Here is a 17,598-nt window from a genome sequence, read left to right as displayed (position 1 = left end):
GATAAAATTACCACCATTGTCTGTAAACTGTGTGAAGCTACAGCATTAGCAACATTCTATAGCTCGCTTTGCAAAAACTGTTTAAAACAAGGTTATAGGTTACACATTTGCAACAGTTGTGTTTCTGGTTAAAATAGATAAGTTAGAAAGCAAAACAAAATAACTACAAAACTAAAACTGGCTTAAAAGAACACAACGTCAAACTGAATGACTGAAGTGAATGAAACAGCGATTTGCATCCTGCATTTGTGAAAATGTAGTGTTGTGTGTAAGATAACAGTCTTGATATATTCCCTCCATGCTGACTAATAAAGCAGGAGTTCCAGTAGTTTTATCTGGAAATCTAACTGCAGTCACTGTCAAGTCATATGCCTCCTTTTAGTCTGCTGTAGTTATTGGCTGTTATTCATTAAGGGTGCATCCATCAGAAACTCTAATGACCTGCTTCGTCAACACAGCAAGGGTTTAGTTTGATCACAGATGACTTTCTAAATCCCATGCTTGGAAAGAAGGAGACAAAGAAAGACACAACATAGATAAACACACAGAAATCTCTCCTCTGAAATAACCTAATCTGTTCTAACATTGGCAGAAAATTCTGTGTGGTTATGTCATTTAGAGTGTAGATTAACCATGACCCAGACAGCATATGCACACACAAAAATCACATCTTAACCAGGTGGCCTTCAACTCCAGACTCATCCACAAACCACAAACCACTACCTTGACAGAGCGATCTCAGCCTTCTGCCGGGCGATGTCGGCAGCCTTCTGCGCTCCCTCCACCGCTCGGTCCACCTTTTCTCTGATCTTACTGGCCCGGAGCGGGATCAGGTTCTTCCTCTTTCCACTGACCAGGATGTTTTGCTTATACTTCCCTTCTTCTTTCGTGCCATCGGGAAACGTGGTGCAGCCATAGCCATGGCGCTTGTTGCTGAGCCATTCCCCTTCGTACTGCAGCCCATCGGACCGCCGACTCACACCAAATCCTGTCCGCTTGTCGTTCTTCCACTCTCCACAGTAGGTCTCCGTTGCTGTGGCATCCACGTCATCATCTGCAACTGCCAAATCTGCATCTGCGTCTCCAAGACTAGACACAGAAAAGGTTACATTGGTTTTTGTTGGTGAATTCAATCTACAATCCTGCAAATTCCTGACTACAGCAAGCTCAGAGAAGAACAAAAATAGCTTTGGGAGACATTTAAGTTTTGAGAACTGTGCTGTATGACATTGGCAGATTAGAGGCGGCTGATTAGCACCTACCACATAAAGGTCTTATCTAAATACACTCAACTGCTCCATCTCAATCCCCCCCAGTATCTAGCCTCCAGTTTGAAAGTATGGTGATATGATTATTAACTGATTTTATATCAGTGGTGTAATAGCACTTTTTAATGATAACATCATAACCACCGATACAGTAATTGAAAGGACTGGCTATGGTGTGTTAAAGGGAAAGTTGAAACCACCCCGTCTTAACACAAAACAGCACTTCCCTGCAGCATCCTCACTGTGTCTGCAGATATGGTCAGAAAATATATAATTTGCTATCTGCACAGGTACAATAGTATGAAACCTGGCAACATCACAGGTTTGCAATTTTTTTCAGGTCAGCCCTCACTTGGGAAATAAGCAAGTAAAGGCACTGTCCAATTGTTGAGTTGTTCCTTTAGAAAGCACACATCCAGAATGAGAGGGGGGAAACTACAGTATTGCATTCAGAGGCTCATAATCAAGCTGCAAATGCATCTCTATTTACAGATGCACTCACAATGAGAAAACTTTAATATAACACTCCCCCATGTTCAGCCACAGTCTAGTTCCTCTGAAGTTGGAAAGTGTCATACAGTAATAAGCACCATCAAATTATAACACATCACTAAATAACATTGATTGCAATATATTCCATAGACATAAACAATTATCAGTGTTGTATTTTACCTTACATTCATATATGAGAGGCTTACAGAAGTTTTTCTGTACATGTTTGCAGAAGCACAGTGGAAAAAATCCTTGATGTTTCTCTGCTTATCAGCCTTGCCAATAATTAATCAGACCTGATAAGCTGCTGTCAGCCACTGTGCCAACAAACAGGTTAAGAGCTGCTGACTCTTGTCGTTTAGTAATTGGTGCCTTTAAAAATAAGCTACCTCAATCCAGAGTAATTGGAACTTGACACCAAACATTTCCAAAAGGTACACGATTGATTGACTGTTCAAATCCAAATAAGCTGTGGTTTGCATGATGAACAAAACAGGCTATAATTTACAGTGTCCTAGACATTCACACCGGACGCCTCAGACGAGAGGTCAGAAAATAATAAAAAGGACAACAGCAGAGCAGAGAGAAAATCATACCAGGCTTGTCAGTGGGTGACGCAATGTAAAACCGAACTTTATATCAGGCACAAGCCAGCTGACCTGACTGATCTGCTGACCTACAAGCCACTTTGGGCTGCATGTCAGTTCATTTTAAAAGTCACTCAAGTAGGTCAGGTGCTTTTTGTTACCTTGAATCTATGTTCTCCAGGTGAAGGACAGTCCCCTTTCATAGTATGTCACTCCTCCTTTTCTCCAAGTTTGTCTGAACTTTTATTCATTTCACTGCTTCATAGCAGAACTGACATAAAACACTTCATTCAAAATTTATTGTTTGATATTGTACGTAGAAAAAGAACCTAATAGTCCAAAGTGACAGAAACCTGGTTTAAGGTCAGTGCCAATATTTTTTTAAAACTCTGCCTTCATATATAAGCTGCATGGTCACAACTAGGGAAATAATGTGGTTATAAAAAATAAAAAATATTTTTAAGATATGGTTACAACAAGTAATCTTGGAGTAGAGCTTGTCCATGCCCACCCAATTTTACCATTAACTGTTGTTAGTACCTGATAGTGGAGTTGATATCAGATGCAGCAGATGACACGGTACTCATCCCAGCCTCACTCCTGAATGAGCTCTGTTTAGACCTCTGTGAGGCCAGAGAGCTTCTGGACTCTGACTTCCTGAGCTTGAGCCCAGAAAGGATGGACCTCCTGAAGAGCCCACCTTTTCTCTTCCCCTTCAGCAGCTCAGCCTCGCTGTGTGCCGTCAGCACAAACCCTCCACGAGACACTGCGGGGCTGCTGCCGCTGCTGCCCGTGCTGCACATGGAGACGCTGGTGGTCAGAGTGCCAGGAATAGGAGGGGGGCCAGGAACCACCGCCCCGGTCCGGTCTAGCAGAGCTGTCCCATTACTGTGCTCCGAGCCAGAGCGGAGAGAGTTTATGGAGGTACGGAGTGGGGAGCGGATGACGGCCGCCATGCCATACGGGACACTCTGACGAACTCCATAGCCATGCCGCATGCCACCGACCCACTGGCCCTGAAATGTTCCTAGAAAAGGAGAGGAACAAATTTCACTGCTCTGTACAATATGGGCCAATTTAAACATTTTTGTAATTCTCCCTGAATGTTCAGTGGGAATTATGATACAGTATATGTACAACGGAGAACCCAATATTGTACTACTTAAAGGTAATATATAATAATCACTAACACATGAGTTACCTACCATCAAGATCTGCAAAGACAGGGAATAAAGGGCACGAAGCACAGGGGCCCTAGACCCCCAGTGGTGCTACAACCACTAAGTTCAGTGTATCACTTTGTTTTTTTTTGCAATTTGATTCATTGAAAACGTGCCAGGAAATTTGCAACAACATACAACATTTCTGCATTTATTCGGACACATACATCATTTTTTAATCATAACAGCTTTTGATAAGCGTGAAGAGCATCTAGTTCTTTTCTCCAAGTAACAAGTACTGAACCTGTTGTTCTGCATGGAAATTATAGTGGTAATGAAAAAATAAAAAAAGTAACAGACCCCCTCTAACCAGCATTCTACTAAAATGAATACAGTGTCATTCTGAACTAATAAAATTTAAAAAATAGGTTAGTTTGATTTTAATTTTACCTTTTAATAAAAATTTCACTTCATACTGTGCACACATGGCAGATATTGGTCTGTTTTTAAGATATCAAACGTTGCCCAACAGCAAACTTTTTGCCGTGGAGGAAATTACCAGGTTAATCTGGCCATGGCTAGATGAAGGCAACAACATGGGTAGTGTCAAAAAGGTGGACTATTAGCTTGTGGCTAATGTACAGTAATTGAGTTGAGTGTCCTGTGGCTAAAAACCCACGAGTGTTTGTGTAGCGAGAGGTAGGGAGAGGGCCCAGGACACTGCCTTGAGGTACTCGAGCTCTGTGGCTAAGACATAGACCCTTTCCATGTCACCTGATAGGAATGACTCATCAAACAGGAAGCAAACAGTGACAGTGTTTAGACTCAGACACCCAAACCTTTAAGGGTGGAGAGAAGGATCTTGTGGTTCACTGTGTCAAGCAGGAGTACAGGGACAGAAGCGAGGGCGTTCACTGTGGCAGCATGGAGCGCTTTCATACAAGTAAGGCAATCTCATTTAAGAGGTCTGCTTTGAAACCAGGTGAAAGATAAGCAGACTATTGATTAAAAAAGTATATCCTAGTGTCATTGGAAAGAGAGGTAGCAAAACATACAGGTCTGTAGTTTCTGATGTCTCTGAGGGGTCCAATATTTCTTTAAGTGTGTATCAAGGTAATTCTTATTGGCAAGAAATTATGGTTTTTGACCTGAAAAAAAGTTGCAAAAATATCACAAATTGCATGCAAATCATTTTATTTTTACAGTGGTAGCTGTGTATAGTGTCATATTTTTAATAATATAATGTGTGAAGGTAATAAGTTAAGTAGTTGTAGTTATATACTACTCCTGGCATGAGTTTTTTCATATCAGTTCATGGATTCCCATTCATTTCCACTACCCGCACTCACTGCTACATAACAGTCCTTAGATCTCCAAGCTGAAAAGTAGGGCATCTGAGTGTGTATGTGTTTCCATCATTCCTATCTCTCTCTCTCTCAAACACACACTCATACAGAAGTGTTTGTCCCAATCGGAGCGCAAGGGATCCATCCCGCCTGCCCATACCTCTGATGTAACAGCACTCTGATTCATTCTCTAGCAGACGCACTTGCTCGAGCCAAACTACATGACCATATAAGGACTGCAACCACGTTCTCCATCGCGATCGCAAGCACACACAAACATTTCCCTTGTGGGTTCCAGTGGGAAGTGCTGAATGAAGCCAATCTTATGAGCCAATTGTATTCTTGCTTACGTTCTAAGAAACACTCAAACACACAGGCACAACAAGCACATACTCATGCTTTTTAAAAAACTTGACGGAGAAGTGGTGTTGTTTCTCAATCTGCCCTTGTAATTAGGATGCCATTAGGACACACACACACACACACACACACACACACACACACACACACACACACACACACACACACAGAGTCTGTGTCATCAACAGCTGGCCAGCACATCTGGACAGGCCTTTGTAATCATATCAGTACACAGCTGTAAGACCATATGACAGACAGATCAAAGAATACACATGCACACACACAAACAACACCTGTGCAACAGTATTATGAGCCCTTCCATTTCATTAAAATGGCCAGCAGCCGGAGGCCATTGTGTGTCTGCATGTGTATGTTTGTGCTGACAATGCAGAGAGAGGCCAAATCAGAAAAAGAAAAAAAAAAAATTTGTCTGGTACAGGTCACATTTCTGGTGGTAAGATTACTGACAAGTTGGTGTCTATACTGAGAAATACCATTAGATGAAGGACAACGAGAACAATAGTTGGGACCTAAATCTTTATGACATATTAATTCTAGGCAGGTCTGGAGACTGTATTGGACTGTATTGGGTTGAGCGTATTTGATGTTTTTCCACAATGCAGTGCAACACAGAATTGGGAGTTAAAAATTTTGAAATCTTGTCATCACAATGCGTTTGCAAATCTAGCAGAGCCAGGCTAAGCTTTATATCTACTGTACAGACATAAAAATGGCATTAATCTTTGAAAACATAATTCTTTCCTGTTGGCATAAAGCTGTAACGTATGTTGATTTCTTGTATAATAGAAAGTAACAGTTGTACTACTATTTCAACTACATAATGTAACACAGCTATATAGTCAACAAATCAATTCTTGCTAAATAGTAACATACTATTACTATATACTATTCTAAATAGGAGAAAAATCTCTTGGTACAACACAATATTTGTCCTCCAAACTGCAGCCTTTAACATGACTGTACAGTCGAATCAACATGTCTCCAAACTGTTTTCAACAAAAACTGAACATTACAATCAACAGGAAGCCGGATTTATTGCAGGGTTGTTGTTCCAGACTGCATTAGTTTTAACAAGGCACTGTGTGAGTGTGTAAGTGAATGAATATATGTGAAGCACTGTGTGGGCTTTTGCTTTTTCATGATTTCTTGGAAGCATATACCACCTCCAATCAGTAACGCCTGAGTAAATCAAACATTCAGTGGGGCACTATGCTGCTTTTACAATTTCAGCCTGTCGCTCTCCATGGTGCTGAAAAATACAGTCAGCAAAGTAGATTCTTTCAAAATCCCACCCATTTACACCTTCTAAGTGAAATGAGTTCATGCAGTGGAAACTCTAGAAAACCTAAGCATCTGCCAGAGAGAGGTACAGAATTCATACAGTTGGAAAAGCCTGTTCAACATTTTTACCTACTCTCCGAAAAGAGACACCCACAACAGCAGCTTGGGTTGCCTGTTTTCAATACGAACTTGTCATGGATATGTTGGGAAAAAAAAAACAACTACATAAAGGACTCAATCTAAGGCCCACAGTTGTGAGGAGAATCTTCTTCACAACTTGTATGCCAAAACGATTTCACTGATTCTGCCTGGAGGCCATCAAGCAGCGCTCTCAAATAATATGGGGCTGTAACCCAGGTCAGGGCTACAGTGAGCATAAAGCAGCCGCACGCAAAGAGTTAACACAGACAGATCAAAGCTGCGGAAACATCACAGAGGCACAGCAATTTGATCACACGCCAACCCCTAGGCTGAATTCATAATTGTCCCTTTAACAAATGCATGTGTCTCTTCTCTGTTTCTAGGTTAAAATCCATCTGTCTCTTAGGGTCTGTATTTCATTCTAAGGGTATATAGCACTTGGAGACACTTGTCAAAATCTGTAAGTTGTACTTGTTTGTTTTGCTCTATTTTCTCTTACAGTATCAGTTTCAGAACTAGACTACTACTTATACCCTGTGTCCTGATAACAGTGCTTCTCAAAGTCACTGTTTCATGTAGTTCTGTATTATTGCATAGGAGTCAAGGTTAGTATTTTACACCTCAAAATATGAATTTGTCAGGCATAGCAGTAAGTACCATGCAAGTACATGTCAGAGAAGTGTCTGTATTAGTGTATATCAGAGAGGCGGAGAAGGTAGACCAAGTTTCTCAACTGTGCTGTGATCACTGCATCAGTGCTACTATAGGTTTCCATGGTAACTATTTTAATTACCTACCTGTCATTAATAATACTAATAATAGGGATAATAATAATAATGATAAGTGATTGTACAAAAATAATCCAGGTGGGGACATGAGTTGAACTGAATGTTTCACTTTTTAAAAACATTTATTTTATTTGGATCCTCCCCTACACTTCAAAAAAAAAAAAAAAAAAGCAAAAACCCTTCTCCCAGTATTGCTAAACAATTTACCTGTATTGGTACAATGCTTCATAATTAATAACCAAAATCACAAAGATGGTAAAACCTACTACCAATATTTAAATTTCACATGTTAGTAAATAACTGGTGTCCTGTCCAGGGTGTACCCCTACGTTTCACCCAAAGAGAGCTGGGATAGGCTCCAGCAGATCCCTGTGACCCTAAAGTGGACTTAGTGAGTACAGGTAATGGATGGATGGATATTAGTAAATAATAATTCCCATTATATTACACATAATCTTCAAATCAAAATAAAACATAAAGTTCCACTTGAAATATAAATATAACACTGACAAGAACATGTTAAAAGATCCTCTCCTGTGCTTCTAAAAAAAGAAAAATTATTCTCCTGCTTTTCTGGCCCTTCTTTTCCAGTTTAATTTTCATATGATCCCTGATCTGAGAGTTTTAGAGAAGTTGCAGTACGATGCTATCCCAAGTGCTTTACTCTCATTACTATGTCTGTATCAGCAGTAGTGTAGGGCAGACTTCCAAGATAGTTATTTCAGAGTTTTCATGTTTCAGACAGCACTGCTAATCCTCATTACAAGCATCAAACCACTCTCATTACATAAGCCAGATCCTGCAGTGGGGTTGATGTGTTGGTGGAGGAGGTGCATATCAGCAATGGCCCTGAAAAAACAAAAAAAAAAAACAAAAAAAAAAACCACCCAAATAGAGTGCAAATGACACTTGTGAATAGCTGCAGTACAATCAGAATGTATTCACGGGAGATCGAAACCACAATGTACAAATGCTGAGGAGGTGGATCTTTCTTGCCCCCGTTGTATCACTATTTCTAAAAGGATGTGGAGTTATAATGTGAAGTTTTGCTAAATGAAAGTTCAATTGCACATGTTGATGTGTGTGTCCTTGAGTGCCAGTGTATTCATACTGATTATTACTTGCTGTGAACCGAGGCACTTTGTAATGTAAGAAATGCTTAAAAACAGAAAAAAGTAAGACACAGAAACAAATTTTCCAGGATAAACCAGAGGAATCGGCATCCCAGACACATCAGCTGGGCAGAAAAGCAGCATCTACACAGACAAAAGGAAAGCCTGACGGTGACTAAACACAGGTAGACAGGACAACTGACACACAGGGAAAACAGACAGACACATAACAGGCATCCAGTACATAGCAGGCATGCATACAGACAAGCTAAGCTCTGGTCAAACCACTGAACACTGAACGCAATGGAAGTCAGTTCAAAGCTAAACCTCTCCCTGCGTAAATCACTGTGTGGGACTGTTATCCGTTTAAGAGATTTTGCTTGGGCCCCTTTTCTGTCTGAGTTTTTCAGATTGCCATTTGAGGATTATTTATCTGTTAAAACATTACATGAAAAAGATTTGTGATAACATGGTTGTAGCACATAAACAAACAACTTGGTCCAAATAGAATTCTTTATTTAAGGGTTTTGTTTATATCTATATTTGTTAGATGTTAGCTAGCATTGTTCTTCATCAGTGTTTCTGTTTGATTTCTTGGCATGGTAACAGCATCGACCATAGATCAGTGGATTAGCCTTAAACTGGTAGTAGGAAAATATACTGCGTCGCTACACACTCGTGCTTGCATGTGTATCCTCACGCCTGTGCAAAAGATTAAAAAAAATAGTACCATAGTACTGCTATGCTATCTTTAGAGTTCACATGTAACTTAAAACACTTTTTCCCCTCAGCTAAGCATTAAAAGTCTTTATTTAAAGTTTTATACATGCAAATTAAAGCTGTAGACATAAGGCTGTTTAATCAAGTGAAGGTTTAGAAGAGACAGAAACCTGCATGTATCTCCCAGCTGTGCCAGTGATGAGCAAGACTGGGTGGGTGGAGCAAGACTGCAAAAAATCTGTGGAGAAAGTGGCAAAGCAACCCAGTATCCTTGCAAACCAGGACAGGCTACTTAACACCAATATCAATTCAGCCGTGCTTGATCAGCTCCTGCTGTTGACCTGTGTCCCAGACCTTTGGTACAGTACAAGCTGTCTTGCTAAAGTGCTCTTGTTTGCTGAAAGGAGGCACTTGAATCCTAATCTGTGATCATTTTCTTAGACTCTGACCTTATATGTCTTTGTCCTGTCTAGGAAAGTTTGGTTTTCAAACTCACAACTAAGTATGACACAACAGTGATCCTGTATACAGCATAAAATGGACCGAGAAACTACTTCATCCATCCATCCATTATCTATACTCACTTACTAATCAGGGTCACAGGGATCTGCTGGAGCCTATCCCAGTTCTCTTTGGGAGAAAGGCAGAGGACCCTGGACAGGTCACCAGTCCATCACAGGGTTGAGAAACTACTTAAAGAGTCTAAATCCTCTGAAATAGACTCTTCCATGAATAGGTCATAGCTCTTTAAATGATCATCTGATATGGCTAAACAAAGGTTACTCTCAGGTTGAAGCTGACTGCCTTTGCAGTCTCAGGGTTCTGTCATGTCCAAAGAGTCAAGAGGCAAAACATTGAAAGATGCTCTGCTGCCCACATACTTTTGGAAGATGCTGTGCACTTTAGAGCCAGCTACATTTCCCACAGCCAGCTCCTAAGTGACTGCCAGTCTCAGTCTCCCCTCCAACTACACCTGATGCCACAGTTTCTAAGAAACACTCCTCCACTGTCTTATTGCTGCTGTTTGTCTTTTTGTTCCTCTCCTACGTTTGCCAACATCTCTCCTCTCCCACCTCTCTCTTTCCTCCCTCACTCCACTGAGCTGCTCTGTACAGTGCGGTTTCCATAGCAACGCTCACCGACATGCAGCAGGTCAGCATGTCACGAGGGACCCAGTGTTCCTCGCTGCTATTGGCTGCCCAGCTGGCTCTACCAAGCTCTGATTGGCTGGCTTGGCCTTCCGGGCTAATGGTGTTTACTGAGATGAAGAGCTAAGCTGACTGATTATCAACCACACACACACACACACACACACACACACACACACACACACACACACACACACACACACACACACACACACACACACACACACACACACACACACACACACACAGAGAAGAGAGAGCAGGAGAAGAATGAAAAGAGAGCAAGTGATCATTTTAGTGAGAAATGAAGTGAGTCACAAAGGGAGAGGCAGTGATTACAACTGTCACTGTGCACAACAGCTAAAGATTACAGCAGTAGTGGTTGTTGTGTCTGACTAGCTAATATGCCACACACAGTGTCAAACCCACAGAAAATGGCTTAAATATATCTTGTTCCACCCTATGTCAAGACAAACTCTTATAAAGAAAGGAACCAAAATAAAAGGCACATCCAGTCATAGATGCTTCATTACACAAGGCTTTTGACAGCTCAGAAGCATCCTGGATCCTCCAGCCTGTCCCCCAGCTGTTGGCAAATACGCTACAATAACACTGTAATTGTCCTACATTAAAATATCTCACTAAAGGCTGCAATCGGTGCAGTAATTATTCCAGCTCTAATCATGTTATGTAAGCTGGCATAATAAATTCACTTCTCATGTTTAAATACACCCAGTAACTACATAAATTATGATCTACTCTGTGATACAATTGGTGGCTTTTGAAATGAGAAAGCAAGTAAAGTTGTTTTTTTTTAAACTGCTTCCTTTGGACACTATTTAAAAGAGTATTTCTGCAGCCTGTTTGAGTGTGTGGGAGGAAGCTCTTCAGCTCTCAGTGACACTGTTTTCTATCATCCTCTAAGTCAGATCTCCCTGCATCACTCAGCCATGCATGTGATTGGTTTGTGTTCAGACCAAATTTTTTGACCTCACATTCAAAAATGTTGTCATTAATTAATTAATATGTGGTGACCATTATAGTGTGTGCAAGTTTTTATGCCCGATTTATCAAGAACACTTTGGGCTGCAGCTGCTGTACTTTAAATCCCAGTACAGAAGGAAGAACCAATAAACCCAAATATACTGACAAGTGAGTCTCACGGCATTTCAAGTCTGTAATTATTGGCCTTCATTCAAGACCATTTTTGTGCCCTTGTCCTCAATTTTACTTTCTTTTTTTCATGTTGTTTCATTTCACTTAAGTCAGAGTAAGCCAAACTCTCTTAGCTGCATGAACTTCACTGATCGGTCACAGAAACATCAATCGATCCATCCATCATCTATACCCGCTTATTCCTAACCAGGGTCACAGGGATCTGCTGGAGCCTATCCCAGCTCTCTTTGGGTGAAAGGCAGGGGGACACCCTGGACAGGTCCCCAGTCCATCAAACAACCTCACACACTCACACTCACTCCTATGGGCAATTTAGAGTCACCAATCAACCTGACATACATGTTTTTGGACTGTGGGAGGACCTTCTTGCTGTGAGGTAACAGTGCTAACCACTCAGCCACCATGCTGCCCTGTCACAGAAACAATGCCCCTAAAATCACCATATAAGGCTACCTGTTCTGCTGTAATTGTGGGAAGGTTTCATCCACAAAAATGTCGTACAAGAAAACAATCACTCATTTTGTCTGTTCTTAACCTTTATACCAATTCTGGACATCTGAGTTTCATTCATACCTACAAGGAAATTCTAAGTGGGAGACAATGAATGACACAAATTATCATAAGTCTCTGATAAGTGCCATTTCAGAATGAATCTGTTCAAAGGACTTGTTATTGCATGAGACCCAATGTGTTAGAAAAGAGTTCATACTCTTCCAGGCATTGCAAAGCAAATATGCTAAGGGACAAAATTAGTATTTTCCTGTAAAATTATTTTAGAGTTGAGTGTAACTATAAACTTTGTTAACATAGCTGTCTTGGCCTACAACAGGACAGATTAATGCATTTAGGATGGTAACTAGTTACAAAATGCTTCCCTAGAGAAACTGACTGAATTGGCGCATTTCACATAATTTAGCAAATTTAAATATTGTTGCCAAAACAATTTTACATAATGTAACATTAGTGATCAATATGTTTTCAATCAATATGTCTTTTCACTGACACTGATGACCATGTTGAACATGGAAGGGGTGCATTTACCCTAACATTATAGCTGAGTCTTCCCATTGCCATTTTTACCTGCTGCAAACCACCATTCCTGCCCACAACCAGACAGCAAGTGAAGTTAGCAACTAACTAGTAAGGAAATGAAACAGCTACCACCTAAGGAGCTATATATTTTACTTGGTGGTGGTGAAGACTGAAACATCTTTCCTTTAGTAACACAAAATCTGCTGTGTGCCAATGTAATTAACTGTCAGCGCTACAACAATAATAACACACACTGTGCACACAAACAAAGAAACAAAAATAATAAAGTCCAGAGCAGTCAATTGGTGGGGTTGTAGTCCAGAACTACACATATATATATATATGTATATGTATGTATGTATATAGGACACTGTGTACTGTTGGCGCTAGATAAACATTTATAACTGGGCCAATCTTTACTACATTTATAGTATGTAGGGTCTAAAGCTTCACAAAGTTCTTGTGTTTCTTCCACTCATCTCTCTCTGGGAGGTTGTTAGTCTTTCTTTTGCTTGCTGTAATGACCTCACTCAGTCCCTGATTAGAAAGTATATCTTGTAGTAATCATGGTCATCCATCATTCCATTATCTGTTCATCATGTAACTGATAGCCTGCATTTATCCATCAGTCTGTAGATCAGCTGATCCATCCAACCCATCTGTCTGGTTATTTATCAAGGCAACTTCTTCTTTGTCCTCATTTAACCCTCAGACAAGTCTGGTCTCTGGACTTTATTGGGCTGCTCAGGACTAAATGAGTAAATGTGTGTATGGGCGGGGGGGGGGGGGGGGGGGGGGGGGGGGTTCCAGACTGGCTTTGTAAAATGAGCCACTGGTTCTAGTTAAGTAATGCTTTACTGGCATGAATGTTACTGTCACCTCTGTTGCTCAACAAACACATATTGGCAGATTTCTACACACACAATGTGGATATTCACAGGTGTGTGCATGTGTGTTTCTATTTTTAAACAGGAATCTATATGCTGTGGGTCTCTAACAGTGACTGAACTGAGGCCCAGTTTCCACCAGAAATCACTGTAATTGTAGTAACTCGATTTTAGCCATGCTATATAGCTCTAGTGACAGATAGTGCCATAGTGACATCAGTGAAACCTAATCATGTGACTGTTCCCTTTAAAAGAGTGAAAGACCTGCATTTTTTTCATGCAGGGCTCACATTAATCTGAACATTACACAAAACAGCTAAAACTATGACTGAAAACATTTGGAGTGAAGTAATTGAAAAGTCGCCCCCTACACTGACATAGATATTCTTCAGCTCTGTAGTGTATTTGGTAAAGTATTTTCCAGCAAACAAGAGTAATTATACACCATACAGTGAGGAATGGAACAATAAGTGGGGAAATTAAGGGAGAGGATGTGGATTTGATGTCTCTACCCTCTCTGGTAGATCACAACAACACTGCAGTCAGTTTTGGGACTTGTTACTTGGGAGTTGCTGTCCTTCTCTGTCCCTCTAACCTTTCACTCATCCCTTAAGACTGCATGGCCTAAATGAAGGCCTTCAAATACACAGTGTGTCCCTGTGCAGCTGAAACTAGGGGTGAAAATGGGAAGAGGGAGAAACCAGGGAGGAAAAGATGGTGAAAGGCACATTCAGGGGCAGAAAATTAGAAGAGAGATTGAGTATCATTTATTAAAGCCTACAATGACGCAACCCCACACCACTGCCTGAATGTGTGTGTCGACAAGGCGCTGCAGAGCAAATGATGACCTGAGGGGACCTCTAGACAAACTCCTCCTAATGTACATCTGTCACCCCTGTAACTGTCATCAGCCTGTCAATCATTTTCCTGTAACAGGCTGTTTTCAAAGAGGACAGCTGTCAGTGACTTTTAAATACCAATCTTTGACAGGCACTGTTTGGTTTGCGCATCCCCACATGCCTTGTATCACACACTGTCAAACCCTCCCCCAAAACACCCACAATGCATCTGTCTGTGTGTCTTTCCTACCCCTCGTACCTCCATCTGAGTACGTCTCTGTTCCGTATCCGTCCTGCAGGCCGTTGTTCCACGTCCCCTCATACTTCCCGCTCGTCCCCGTGCTCTCCCGTATGCCGTAGCGTCCCTTAAAGCCATGTGTCCACTCGCCCTTGTACACCCAGCGGCCTTTATTCTCAACGCCCACGCCATGCCTTTTGCCCTGAGCCCAGGTACCCTGGTAGGTGTTTCCGCTGGGCCAAGTGTAGACCCCCAGCAGCTCAAAACCATGGGCCCAGGACCCGCAGTACTCGCCCTGGCCTTTCGGTCCTGTGCAGATGCCGTGGCCATGCGCCTTGCCCTCTTCCCACCCTCCACAGTATGACCCCCCATCGTCAAAGTTGAACCTGCCGCCAGTGGACATGCATGAAACAGGTCTTGGCAATTCCCCTGAAGGCTCGACAAAAAGAAAAAGAAAAGAAAAAGAAAATGAAAAGAGAAAAAAGGACAGGTTGGTGCTAGAACCAATCCATGGAGCTGAGTGTGGAGGTTGGTGAGGTCAGGGGTGAGGAGGAGACAGTGGGAAGGACAGGGAGAGAACTCCCACACAAATCAAGATACGCCACCCTCTGTTTTCAGCTGGCTTGAAAAAGGGAAAGGAAAAACAAGGTAAATACCAAAATTTGGCCCCTCACAAGGGTGTCAGGGGTCTCCAGGGGTGGAGGGAGAGGGCTAGTGAAACACTGTTCACACCATCCTCTTGGTGGGCTCTTCGTAGCTTTGGCTAGCACTTCCCAGGTTCTCTGTGGCAGATGCAAGTAAGAGAAGTGGAGAGTGGGCCCAGAACTGCCATTATCCTCTCTCAGCAGGAGCTGAAACCATCAGGCAGCTCCACCGGCCTGCCATCGGCCTGCCTACACAGTCTACGACACAAACGCAGAACTCTTCCTCCTACACCTCTCGTGCTTTCCGCTCAGACCCACTTGTTCGGCCGCCTCCTACCTGATGATGCCTCCACCTCTCTAGGGTGTAGAGCCAAAAAGTGTCCTCCAGTGGCAACCCTTCAAACCTCCAAGCTTCCAGCATAGAAGCCACCCTGATGAGCACAGAGGCCCCCCCTCCCCCTGGAGCTGTGACAGGTTGTGTGAAGAAAAAAAAAAAAAAAAAACTCTCCTCCTGAGAAATAGTTGTTTTTTTCTCCTTTAAGTCCACTCCTGATGATCAGACAAAAAACAAGCTCATTTAAAGTCAGAATCTGTGGCTCACTTCAAGCTTCACTGTGCTCTTCTTATTAGCATCCTCCCAACACACAACAAAGCAACAGACAGAGAGAGAGGGAAATATAGAAAAATGGAAAAAACACACACGGTAATCTGCTGGGCTGCTTTTTTTTTTTTGTCTGTCCTGTGGTGCTGGAGAACAGCAATGCAGTCTCCTGCTTTATGCATGCACAGACTATACGCAAGCACACACTCTTTCTGACAGCAAATGCGCACACACAGTGAAAATAAACTGAATTGATTAATTTCTCCTCCTCTATTCCCCCTCTCCCTCTCTCAGTCTTTCTGTAGGTCTTTAATCCACTGCGTCCATAAGTGGTTTATCCTCTGCGTGGGTTGCCTTCAGGTTTCTTGCTTGCTGAAATAACATCCATCTATATGAAACTGTTATGATGTGTTGCGTCTGCTTCAGCATCTCCTGCTTGTCTCCATGTTTCCCTACGGAGCGCTGGCTGTCGCACAGTCTGCCTGCCTGCCTGCCTGCTGTCTTGGTCTTACAATCTCTTCTCTTCCTATTGCTGGATCTCTGTATCTCTCTCCCTCTCTCTCTGAGAAAATCTGCTCATTAGGGAGGACTGTTCCAATGCATCAACCAACCCATGTCCTCCTGCACAGTAGCACACTCCAGCTCTTAAAGAGATACACGCTCACCACATACACAAGCTTTTCTCTTCCTCCATCACCTGTAGCTTTTATCATTTACTCCTTTACTCTCTACCTTTATGCATCTTCCCTTAGTGTCAGCTTGTTGGCCTTATCTCAGAGTCTAAATATGACTTTAGTGGCAGTAACATAGTTTTTTTTCACAGATGAAATTTAAAGAAATGTTTTTTTCTTTTTAGAAAACACAGATTTTGATTTGTTTTTGTTTCCTTGATGAGAATTAGACAAGTAGATTGGCTGCACAAATTCCAGCAGGTGGGTACAGCAGTTCAGCTGACAAGACTGAAAACAAGGGAAAAGCTAGTTTAACAGTGTTTAAAGTTTACTAGTTAACATGTTACATGAAAGCAAGACTCCAGAAAGTTACTGCTTCTGACAGGAAATAGCCTGGCACATTACCCAAGTAAAACCATAGCATGCTTTTACCCCATCTGGTTTGCACTTAGTGGAAACATCACTTGACTTTCCACAAAACATTGACCCAAAACACAGCTCCAGGCTATGTAAAGGCTATTTGACCAAGAAGGGCTACATCAAATGACCTGACCTCCACAATCACCCAGTTGAGATGGTTTAGGATGGACCAAAGAATGAAGGAAGAGCAGTCAGTCCACATGTGCTCAGCTTATGTCAAACTCCACTCAAGGTTGCTTAATACATACAGAAAGCACCACCACGAATTTCCTCCAGTCTATCAAGTAGTCCAGGTTTATGATGTAATGGTAGATTGTAAGATAATAAGCACAGTTATTTGCACCAGTGTGTTTGTGCTTCATTTTGTGCAGCCCAGGGATATTTGTGTTTAATCTCACTACCTTGCTAACATTTCGAAAAAAACACTCTATCCAATCTCAGATAAAATGCATATTTCTGGCACACCTTACTGTGTGTTTGGAACAAAAATACAGGGTTCCTGTTTATGTTTACAGTTTTCTACAAGGATTTCTGTTACAAGAAACAGTGTCTCAGTTACACTGCAAAATCCACAGATCTGTCAATAGTGTTTATGGGAACAACATTTATGGAGTAGGATTAAACAGTGCCAAACGCAGTTTCTGGACAGTTGAAATTTAAGAGCAA

General features: G+C 41.8%; 1 protein-coding gene across 1 annotated transcript in view; it reads right to left on the bottom strand.

Annotated features, from left to right (window-relative positions):
- Positions 1–14,999, bottom strand: part of jph3b (junctophilin 3b) — a 35,805-nt gene extending 20,806 nt beyond the window's left edge. The window contains exons 1-3 of the mRNA XM_026311705.1: positions 14,618–14,999; positions 2,888–3,374; positions 724–1,089 (exon numbers count right to left, since the gene is read on the bottom strand). Of these exons, the coding sequence (XP_026167490.1) occupies positions 724–1,089; positions 2,888–3,374; positions 14,618–14,999 (1,235 nt within the window). The remainder of the gene's footprint in view (positions 1–723; positions 1,090–2,887; positions 3,375–14,617) is intronic.
- Between the last annotated feature and the right edge of the window lie 2,599 nt (positions 15,000–17,598).

This window comes from Mastacembelus armatus, chromosome 6, assembly GCF_900324485.2.
Source record: "Mastacembelus armatus chromosome 6, fMasArm1.2, whole genome shotgun sequence".
Classification (NCBI taxonomy): Eukaryota; Metazoa; Chordata; class Actinopteri; order Synbranchiformes; family Mastacembelidae; genus Mastacembelus; species Mastacembelus armatus.
This window is presented reverse-complemented; position numbering and strand designations above follow the sequence as displayed.